Here is an 11,052-nt window from a genome sequence, read left to right on the forward strand (position 1 = left end):
GAGCTTTGGCATCATTGTGTGGCATCTGAGCATGCTATAGAAAGAACACAAGAGCCACAAATAGATTTTCCAGCAAATAGCTGGAGACACAAGCCACAGGAAAAAGTGCCAATTGGTGAAATTGTGAAGGGCGAACCGTGACTTCACAGTTCAGTGTACTGATATGCAGTGCGTGAGTGTGCGTTTGTGTGTGTCTGTGTGTGAAACTGCAAGAGGCAAGACAAGTTGTAAAAAGCAGAAGATAAACAATCTCCATGAAGAATAGGCTTTTGTTAAAGAAACAGAGTAGAAACTGGGTAAACTGCATGCGAATGATGGACAGACAAGTGGGAGGAATATGAGGAGCGAAGGCAGCTAAAGAGCGAGGGAAGCCAGAAGCAGAAGCAGATGGGAGAATAAATCGAGACGAGACGAGGCGACGAGGGACACCGGGGGGGTGGGGAAGGGGAAGTGCTAACTTGCGTGATATCCCTCCTCTCATCTTTTACTGTTAGCTCGACGAAAGTGTGCACCTAACGCCGCAATCTGTATGCATCGTGTAGCACTGCACCCATGCCTTTATTGGGGGGGGGGGGGGGGGGGGGGGGGGTAAGCAAGATAGAGGGGGGCAGATAGGATGCACATCACATGATTAAGGAAGTCAATCAAATACACTAAATCGTGTGCACAAAATGGATGCAGAAAATGTTAAGTGTTAAATAATATTTATCTGAGTAATATAGAAAAAAGATGTGTTAATGTTAATATAATGAATATAATTCATCGTAGTTGACAGACGGTTAGTGGTGCATCGCTGCATTAGCGTTCCTGCGCCTCGCTTTTCAAAACGCGGCTCAAAAGATCTAATGTTGCCAGCAATTAAAAATCCTGAAAATGAGCCAGTTTCTGCTGACAAAAAAAGGTGCTATGCTAGTGTCTTTTTTTTTTTTTTTTTTTGGGAGTATTGGAGTATGCAACAAATATTACAGAAGCAGATAAGGAAGATAAAAAGCCATGTTACATTATTGTGCTAAAACAGTCATGACACTGCATGGTAAACTATTAATGGTACTCTTGCTCATTAATGGTACCTTATACTGACCTTTGCAATTGGAGCAATCAAACTCAAAACCACTTCCTGTCCTTATTCCCAAGATGACCCCTCCTCATCACGCTGATCAAAACTCTAACATTCGACCTTGAGCTCTGGCCATCCATCTAGTGTGTGCGTGTGTGTGTGTGTGTGTGTGTGTGTGTGTGTGTGTGTGTGTGTGTGGGTGTGTGGGTGTGTGTGTGTGTGATATTTCTCAGTACTCATCACTCATTACTTTACATTCAGGCCTTCAAGGCCTGTAATTAACTGTAGCTTTGATGCTCCACACTTCCACCTGCACAATTAGTGCACGTGCAAACACACACACACACGACACGACACGTATCTTTCTGTCAGTGAGTCATTGAGACACAATCACAAATAATTGTGCACACACATAATGATGTCATGCTGTGAGGTTAATGATGGTTTAGTGAAAACGGAACAACAAACGCTCCTCTTCTATAATGCCAATCCTTGCCTTCAGCTATGTGTGCACCAGTGTGTGTTCCTTCTACAGCTGTTTGGTGTCAGTAGCTCAAGTTTACACATCTCTCACGATTACAAATATTAAATCAATGAACGACTGTCTTCCCCGTGCAGGCAGATATTTGTGCCACTTAGTCACTAACACAATGATATGAAAATCTCTTGACCAACATACACACACACATGCATCCATAATAAAGGAATTCAGTGAAGGTGCAAACTATTATTGATTTTTATTGTTTTTACTCTATCTTAAGATTTGAGAAGATGACATTTTTATTTAACATTGAGTAAATGAATTAATGTTGAGCCTTGTAATCACGTGTATGTGTATTTAACTTTTCTCAAAGGCGCCCTCTTGTGGCGTAAACTTGTATTTTTCATCAGGATAACTTCTCTATGGTTCCAACAATTGAAGCTGCAGACTGCCTTTAAATGATAAGTGAAGTTACAACGCCATCTAGGGGCCACAAACTGCAGATGCAGGAAGTGTCTGCATGGGCTGCTAAAATCAAAATCGAACGTCTTACCTCGCGAAGCAGCGATGGCACACATCTTTGGCGACTTTAGCCGACACGCAGCTTGCCAAAGGCTCGGAAGAGAAAAGCAACTTTCCAGATTTGATTGCAGTTGTCGCACGCAAGCCGTTGCCTTTGCCCGGACTGACAAACCGTTGCAACATGGGCGCCATAATGTTTGGAAAATCGCGTGGGGTTTACGTACGCACACTCGCTGCGTCGTTGCGTCATCGTTCCATTTCAAGTTGCTTCTCGTGTTCAGCTATGCTCCAAACAAAAAGTACTGCGAGCGATACATTTATTCTACTTTCATAAAATTTAGAAATAATGGTACAATTTCTTGTATTTTGGGAGGACAGAAAAGAAACAAAACAACAGAGTAAAACATTATTTAAAAACAGTTACATTAAAAAGCAATGTCGTTTTTGATCAATCCATCCAGCGTAACAATTGTGTTAAGTATTGCACCCCAGAAAGATTTAGCAAAAAAAAAAAAAAAGAAAGTTGTTTTCAAAGTTTATCTATGAACGGGGAACTTTGAACAGTGAGTCACGGGAACACGCAGTGGGTATGAGAATGAAATAATAATAGTTGCATTATTATTATTATCATTATTATAACTTGTGCTCATGTTTAATCATCAAGACACACGCCACTGACCATCACTCTGCAACCACGAAAATAAACAATGTTTTATTAAAAGAAACCAGTCTCAAAAATCATGTTGATGAGCGCATGGATTGCATCCAAATTCGTTGTAGTTAGGAGGAAATGGGAGTGTCACTTCACAGGAATCAACGCACGCAATTCCAGTAAGACTTTCCCAAATGAGGAAGTCTGCGCTCTACAGACTGCGGCAATTCCTGCACCATTACTCGAATTGAATTACATGATACCAATCGTCAATAATTGAAGTGTTCTGCTCGTACGGAATCAAACTGGGCTGCTTGGGCTAAAAGAGAATAAACCTCCGTCTTTTTTTCCCCCAGGATGTTTGTCGTCGTCCTTGTTATTTTAGGAAACATCGCCACTTCAGCAGCTCTCTCTGGTACGTCCTCTGACAACATGTTGACATAACTAGTTATAAATTGTAACATGATTGTAGTATGTATAGTATATACTTGTTACTGCCTCGTGTCGATAATGTACTATATAGTTAGACTACTGTATAACATGTACTGAACTGTCACATATTTTTACAGTCTTTAACAAAAGTACTGACTAATGTCAACAGCGTATCATGACTGCAGCAGGTACATATAAGTAACATGTAGTATGTAGAGGGAATGTAAATCGTAACATGTAACGTTGACATGACACTCGATTGTAACGCCTACGTCACGTGGACATAAATAACATGCTGTCAATGTTGACATCGGTTATGGCGATTTTAACATGCAACATAGCAACAATACAAAATGTACAGTATGTAGATTAACTGTAATATGTTTTGTCAAGTAAATAAATGACATACATGTTTGACCTTTGTACAAAGATATGAGAGAGGTTTTTTTTTTAAATCCAAGTTCAGATTCAAACAATCATGTCATCAGGCAGTTGTTACACAATTGCAGCATACACTTGAAATTTACTAACCTTTTTTTTTTAATTTGGTCATACAGGTCTATTAACAATGCAATAATACGTTTTTGTTGTCAATCCACTGCAACAGGACTCAATCTCGATTGCATCAATGACTATAACGATTTGATGTCTTGTCACTTTGACGCTCCAAACTGCACTGACTACAATGTGACTCTGAGGAGCCTAGATGGGTATGGGTAAGTCCTGTTGGCAATCAGAAAAAAAAATAATAATAGTAATTTGCTATTAACAATAATAATTTATTTTTATTTTGTTTTCCACAGTGAGCGCTACTGTCTTCCCGTGGGTTGTGCAAGCGGAAAATGCTGCTGCTCCATCCGTATGATTCTTGTCCTCGATGAAAATCACGTGGCATTTGTCCATAAAGATGGCAAATATGTGGAATCCAAAAACATAAGCGTGAAATACAGCTGTGAGTTCAACACATCCCCATATATATGTGTGTGTGTGTGTGTGTATATAGTATGTATATATATATATATATATGTATATAAACTTGAAATAATATAATATTATATTTTTTCTCCATCCCTGTTCCTCCGCAGTCAAACCCCAAACTCCAACCATCGTTGCAGTAAATGTGACCAACGGGATTTTTGAAGTCATTTGGAGGACAAACATCAACAAACGCCATATAAGAGAAATATTACACACACACCTGTATTACCGCAAAAAAGGAGAAACGCAAGAGGTAAGGAAAAGTGCTCCATTGCTCATATATGTGTGGGTGTGTGTGGGTAACCTTGTTTTCACTTACCAGATGTCCGAAGTATTACAAGCACCACAGGTGGAGAAGCCAGAGTGCGACTTGTGTTTTACCACTGAAATACTTCGTGCAAACTTGGAGCCAAGTACAACCTATGTTGTCACAGTTCAGAATTCGCTACCTTGGGAGAGCAAGCCGAGCGACCGCAGCGAGGAGTATGAATTTACAACTCGTAAGTCCTGGCTCAGTTCAGCCAGAATAGAGAAATATTCACAACTGTTCAGAATTTTGGGGTCTGCAAGTGTCAGAATCCCCAAATGGATCTGTCATGCTCAGTTCATTTGATATTGTACTTTTTGACTATAACAGCAGCGTCACGTAAGAGCCTCCGACTGATTCTGATCATCAGCCTCAGTCTGCTCGCCGTTACAATCACCAGTGCGGCGTACGTCTGCTACGTGAAGTAAGCCGCAAAGCTTTTTACTTTTCTCCGCCATAAGATGCATTGCAGAGCTTGATCCGTGTCCTCCTGTGTAGGTGTAAAGCCAAGTATTGGGACTCAGTCAGCGATCAAAATTCCAAACTTCTCAAAATACATCCGACTAAGGAAGAGGTGAGATACTTGATGTGGCTCCATCTTTGTCTTCATTAGGTTTTATTTTGAAGGGTCGAAAGGTTGATGCAGATTTATGTCATTTCTTTCCTTGCTGCAGATTTTAAAGCCTATGCCCCCCATCATCTCATCAATTTCTGTGGAGACCCTTAACCCGGGTAACCTCAAACCATGGTTAGTGACAAATGTTTCAGGACAACCTTCTAAAGATTCAAAGGTTTCTTGGTTTGATATGGCAGAAATAGTTCAGAAAGTCTTAAGAACAGTCTTAACAGTCTTAAAGGTGGTCTGAAGGCACAAGTTCCAAAGACTGAAAAAGATGGCATTGAAACCTTGTAGGGGCTCGATTTGACCTACTTGAGTTTTGCCAGTTACTTGGGATTTGCTTGAAATCCTTAAGGTTTACACTTGATATGACTTCCTCATAGCTTTAATTTCTTGTGAAGTTGACGGGTGTTTCAGGTAACGGGTTGTTCTGTTGCAGGTCAAAGGGCTCCCTAATGGACAGCAGCACCGAGAGTCTCCTTCAAAGTAGTGGCTTCAGTAGCGGCCAGCCTTCTCTCACTTACGCTTTAACGGATGCTGTAGACATCATTGCGGGTGTTCAAGGGGCGCTCAGCAAAGCCTTGATGAACATCGTCCCAGTAGCAGCTTCAACAGACCATCTTCTGAAAGAGTCCAGCAAAGCTGCTCTCCCAAGTCCGAGCAAGCAACTTTCTGGATTGGAAAATCCAATATCCTACTCCTTTGTCGAGCCTAGCTGTCCAGTTCAGGTAACAGCTGACCCTTTGAAGAGTCATGCTCAGTCTGAAATGCTGTGCGATTCTGGATACCAAGGCAGAGGCGCCGGGACGACCTGTGATGACAATCAAGGATCAGCTTGTGAAGAAAACATGTTCCTGACCACAGTGTCTTCCTACACACGGACCGCCACGTCTCACCAAGCTAACAGAGACTCTGGAAGGTTTTCAATCGGTGAGAACTCAGATCCATCCCTCAGCTGCAGCAACACAAGCCTCTCTGGAGATGTTGAATCCAGAATGGTAGCAGGACATGAGCACTGCCAAGTAATGTTTAGTCAGGCTTGCAACAAAGGGGCGGATGCCACCAAAGATCTCCTCTGCCTACCTGCAAGCTTACAAAGCACTTTTCCAGTAGATGATAACTACCAAGCCGTTCAGGGCTTAAGCAAGCTCTCTGATAGTCATTTGGAAGACCAGAAAAGCGTTAAAAAACAAGACTTAAACAAGGCTTGGGAAAAATTCTCAGAAGATTCCATTAAAGGCGATACCTGTTTCCCAGCGCAGTCTAATCACAGTTTTCTGGTCGATGACAACTACCAAGCATTTCAAAGTTTAAGGGAGCTCTCTGATAGTCGGTTTGAAGGGCAGAACAATGATAAAAATCAAGACTTGGATCAGGTTTTAGAAAATTGCTTGGAAGATACCAATAAAGACGGCACACCCTTAAGCTCAAAGCTCTGTCTGACTGACAGCAACGAAGCATTCCATGGTTTACCTTTTCTCTCTGATGGGCAAATTGGAGCGCTGAAAACTATTGGAAAACAACACGAGTCCTTAGAAAATGTCACAAAAATTGATACCTGCACACCTAATAGCTTTCCTTGTCTTGTTGATGGCAACCACCTCATGTTTCAGGATTTAAGAGCACTTCCTCAAAGCCAGTTCGAAGAGAAGAAAAGTGGGAAACAAAACCAAGACAAAGTTTTAGAAAAATCTGTAGAAGGTGACAAACAAGGCCATACCTGCGTCTCACCAAGCTCAAACTGCAGTTTTCCAGTAGATGACAACTACCAAGTGTTTCGTGGTGTGAGAGAGCTCGCTGATAGTCAGTTTGGACAGCCGAGCAGTGGCAGCAAAGAAGACTTGAAGAAGACCTCAGAAAATTCTTTTGAAGGTGTTTGTCTAAGCAAAACATACACCCCGACAAAATCAACCCCCAGCTTTCCTGTGGATGATAACTACAAAGATTTTCGTGGTTTCAGGGATGATCAGGTTGGAGAAAGGAAAAGTGTTGAAAAGGAGAACCTGGTGAAGGATGTAGAAAATACTTTCAAAGATTCTACTGTAAACCTTCAAGGCATTGTCCCAGTGGATGACAACTACCAAGTTTGTCGAGGTTTAAGGCAGCTCCCAGATAGTCACGGGAAGCAGGGCAATGAAAACAAAGATTCAGAGAAATCTTTACAAGACTCATTGGAAGAAGTCACGAAAAGCATCACCTGCATCCCTGTAGTCGCAAATCTGAACGTTCCCATAGATGATAACTATCAAGCCTTTCATGGATTAAGGCAAAACTTTGATAATAAAGTTGGAGAGCCAAAGGGTGGTGAAAAAGAGGATGTTTTAGAAACTCCATTAAAAGAGGTTCAATGCTGCTCGTATATTCCTGCCAATTTACAAGACAATCTTCCAGTAGAAGACAACTACCAAGTGTTTCGGGGCTTAACAAAGCAGCCTGATGTAACTCCTGCAGGCCAAAGAAGCGGCATAAAAGACGACCGGGCGATCAAAGATGCCTCTAAAGGCGACGACTGCACACCTGAAAGCTTACAAGACAGGCTTTTAATGGATGACCACTACAAAGTCATTCAGTCCTCGCCGAAGCCGTGTGATAAGTTCTCGGAACATAAAGGTATCAAGAAAAAAGACTCGGAGACGGCTTTTGAGATGTCTCTACCTGTAATGCCCGGAGGCCCCTCAGGCCCAGAACCAGCAGCGTCGACTGAACACGGTCACCAACACCTCCCTGAGCCCCAAATGCCTTTTTTGCCAATAATCTCGACTGACCTGAGCAATGATATTATCACAGAGAGCGGCTACAAAATGATATAGTGTGGAACTAAATGCCGTCATTACTTTGTCAAATGAGGTCTTGTGTATTTCTATACTAAAATGAAATGGGTTGTTCCTTAAGAATGCTTGTTCGCTAAATGTCGAAATTAGAACCTCCCTGGGAGAGGAAAAAGTTAGGCATTGCTTCTGTCGTTTGGTTGGACTTAATGTAATCAACATCATTAAAATATGTTTTTGTATATGTTGTTGCTATTATTGTGCAGTACAAATCTGCCAATAAAGTTGCACAAATTTGGAGAAAAATACTGTCGTCACCTTCTTGGGATTCGAGCAAGGGAGGGAGGGAGACTGATGCTACAGAATGATTGTTTGTCGAAGTGAAGAGTGAGCAATAGGCCACACCTCATCCACAACCAAGATTGTGCAATCACTTCCTCATTTTTTCTCTGCAACAGAAGAGTCATGTTTGTGAAAATAAATGAATAATGCAAACGCATCAGTGCATTAATCATTTTCGCTGATGCTTGAAATTGAACTACTAAAACTAATTTTACTGCAGAGCTTCTGAAGGAGAAGTAACGCAGCAATAAACAATTGTTGGACACTTCATTAGGTACATTTGTTGAATCTAATGAAATCCAATACTCGCATGGTATCAATAATGCTTTACCAAGTTAAAAAAGCATTTTTTATTAAAGGTAGCAATTTTATCACTATTTATTATGTTTTGAAAAAAGATATTTCTCTTAAGAAGTAGTAGATGAGCTAATGCTTGCAAAAAAAAAAATATTGGAATGTTGTCATTTGTCCAAATTCTTTAATCATATATTTGCGGAGAGAAAGCGGATATTTTATTTTAAGGCCACGAAGCCCTACCCTACCTGTAACTTGAGGAGACAGTTAAGGAGCAAAGATTGCCTGTGAGAGGCTGAGAAGGCCTCCGATTGGCCGATTAGAGGTGAATTGACGCGGAGCCTTTATTTTTGCAAGCCTCCCAAAACTGACAAGGGCTTGGTGACACCTATAGCGTCCGTCCACACAAAGCTTCTTAACAAACCTGAAGTTTGGACTGAAGATGCAAGCAGCTGGCCGCCTGAGACTGAGGATGTGGCTGGAGGAGCAGATTGAGTCTGGGAAGTATCCAGGAGTCTGCTGGATCGACAAGGTACATCATATTCAGAAGCTACGTCTACACAACGTACACTCGGGACAATAACATCTGTTACACCTGCGCAATCAAATAAAATTTTAATTTTGCAGTTTTACAAGATTCAGATGGAAAAGAAAATATATTATTATGAAACTAAGTCATACATTCACAATCTTAACATGAATCTTTAACGTATACAATTTCTCAAATGTCAAGGCCACAGTACATTTTATAGTATTGAAGTATGGATGCTTTTTTTTTTTCTTTTTTTCAAGTCAGAGCGAGTTTTCCAAATCCCGTGGAAACACGCAGCTCGTCACGGCTGGAGTATCGACCACGACGCCACTCTCTTCAGGAGTTGGGCCGAGCACACTGGTACGGCACATTAACTTCTTTCATGTGTAATTAGTCACCTTCAGTGTAAAAGTCTAAATAAAAAAAGCTCAAGAATATACATGTTGCCCTAAAACCATCCATTTTTTTTAGCCTGACAAATCGTTCTTCATTTCAATTTGAGAAACAAATTATTTTTTTTTGCTCCATATGGAGGAAGCGGATCCTCTGTCACGCTTTGCTCATGTGCAATTGGCTGCATCGCTAATGGCCTGGTCGCCATTAACGTGAACTGAAGGCGATCATATTGCACTGTCAGCATGATTTTCTTTACAAGACAAACCATTAGGAACACCTACACGAAGCCCAAAACGTCTGCTGGATGGATAAACTTAAAAAAATAAATTGAAGCCAAACAGGACGTGCTCAACTGCAGGTCGATACCGTCCAGGCCAACACAAAGCAGACCCAAAGACTTGGAAAGCCAACTTCCGCTGTGCCCTCAACTCTCTCCCTGATGTATTTGAGCTACGTGAGCGCAGCAACAAGAGAGGCTGCGACGCCTACAAAGTCTACAAGATGCTCCCTGGCCCCCCTCGCAACCGAGGTGAATGCAACAAACTATGCGTTACGCCTATGATGAAGATATTTGTCTAACAAAATAGTACTTTTGAAGCAAGTAATTAGTCACAAACAGTCCCTCCACTCCCTTTAGGCCTCAGGATGCCAAGTCAGCGCCTCAAAAAGCAGCAAAGTGTCAGAGGGATTACATCAGTTGAGGTTTTGCCACTCCCATGGCAACCTCCAAGCGGCACTTCAAGCACACATGACGCATCACTCAGCGTCACTAATATACAGAGTGAGCCTTTTGTAGCTTCAAATGATTGAGAAATTTAGGACTTGCCTTACTGTTGTCACTATGCAGACACGTCATTGGAGACCATGAAGGAGGAGGACGCATCCAAGGTATCACGAGAGGATCCTCCTGACCATCAAAAGGTTATGTAGCGACATGAGAAGATCACACTATTAGAAATAGTTCCGGGTCACATCAATCAACAAATTGCTAAATCAACACTTGCAAAATGAGCATTGGAATCTTTGTGAAGTCAGAACTGGTGTTACAGATGTGAAAGTGTACCTAATATTTTGGATGATGGGTGTCTCCTCAATGGATGATCTATTTTGTGTTTTTCTGCAGCTGATTGGTCACAGCAGCAGCACTGCTGAGGCGTGCCACCACACTTGTGCTCAGAGAGGATGGAAGGCTTACTCACTGTGGGACCACTGGCACTGTATGTACTAGGGAACTTACAATTTATTCTAATTGTTAAAAAGTGATTTAAATAATAGGTTATAGAAAAAAGCCCTACATTTATGGAAATTTTCAGGAAACACTTCTGATTCAAATTTGCTGTTGACTTAGGTCCAGTTGATGACACCTTCCTCTCCCTGCACATAGACAACGGCAATGAAGTTTTGGGGGCGTCAGATCGGTTGTTATATCAGCAGAGCCTCCCAGAGTGGCAACATCAGGAACAATGTGTCTGTGTGTGCATGTCACATACCTGATGACTTTTTATTTCTGCAACGTCACTGAAATAAAAGATGAAAGATCTTGTTCCAAGCCACGCATTAAGCTCATGTAACTTCTTTATGCTTAAGTGCTTCATACTCACGTCAGTGACTCCCTGCAGCAACAAAAGGAAAAGATCTCATTTCACATTATTAGGACCATTAGGAAAAAAAA

The 11,052-nt window shown here is 41.5% G+C and overlaps 3 protein-coding genes and 1 long non-coding RNA gene across 6 annotated transcripts in view; 2 read left to right on the plus strand and 2 right to left on the minus strand.

Moving 5' to 3' along the window:
* smyd3 (SET and MYND domain containing 3) overlaps positions 1 to 2,298 on the minus strand; it is a 31,436-nt gene extending 29,138 nt beyond the window's left edge. For both annotated transcript variants that reach the window (XM_088372212.1, XM_088372213.1), the window contains exon 1: positions 2,092 to 2,298. In XM_088372212.1, the coding sequence (XP_088228338.1) occupies positions 2,092 to 2,252 (161 nt within the window). In that variant the 5' untranslated portion in view covers positions 2,253 to 2,298. The remainder of the gene's footprint in view (positions 1 to 2,091) is intronic.
* A 278-nt stretch (positions 2,299 to 2,576) lies between these two features.
* On the minus strand, positions 2,577 to 10,817 carry LOC148400792 (uncharacterized). The gene is made up of 3 exons (XR_015857786.1): positions 10,444 to 10,817; positions 10,212 to 10,328; positions 2,577 to 8,971 (listed from the first exon to the last, which is right to left on the minus strand). It is a non-coding gene; the product is annotated as an uncharacterized LOC148400792 (long non-coding RNA).
* LOC148400793 (uncharacterized) lies at positions 2,878 to 8,122 on the plus strand. 2 transcript variants are annotated; one of them, XM_088372208.1, is made up of 9 exons: positions 2,878 to 3,127; positions 3,752 to 3,860; positions 3,948 to 4,096; positions 4,230 to 4,375; positions 4,445 to 4,622; positions 4,760 to 4,853; positions 4,928 to 5,003; positions 5,104 to 5,177; positions 5,488 to 8,122. In XM_088372208.1, the coding sequence occupies exons 1-9, from the start codon at positions 3,070 to 3,072 to the stop codon at positions 7,856 to 7,858; spliced, it is 3,255 nt and encodes a 1,084-aa protein (XP_088228334.1). In that variant the 5' UTR covers positions 2,878 to 3,069; the 3' UTR covers positions 7,859 to 8,122. The 2 variants fall into 2 exon arrangements, with proteins under 2 accessions (XP_088228334.1, XP_088228335.1); XM_088372209.1 differs by having other exon boundaries at positions 3,752 to 3,854.
* LOC148400794 (interferon regulatory factor 1-like) lies at positions 8,733 to 10,929 on the plus strand. Its single transcript, XM_088372214.1, has 7 exons — positions 8,733 to 8,984; positions 9,245 to 9,344; positions 9,739 to 9,909; positions 10,018 to 10,161; positions 10,228 to 10,301; positions 10,504 to 10,597; positions 10,729 to 10,929. Exons 1-7 carry the CDS (start codon positions 8,895 to 8,897, stop codon positions 10,872 to 10,874), a joined length of 819 nt encoding a protein of 272 aa, XP_088228340.1. The 5' UTR covers positions 8,733 to 8,894; the 3' UTR covers positions 10,875 to 10,929.
* The last annotated feature ends 123 nt before the right edge of the window (positions 10,930 to 11,052 follow it).

This window comes from Syngnathus floridae, chromosome 3 (genome assembly GCF_059516105.1).
Source record: "Syngnathus floridae isolate MCC-2025c chromosome 3, RoL_Sflo_1.0, whole genome shotgun sequence".
Lineage (NCBI taxonomy): Eukaryota > Metazoa > Chordata > Actinopteri > Syngnathiformes > Syngnathidae > Syngnathus > Syngnathus floridae.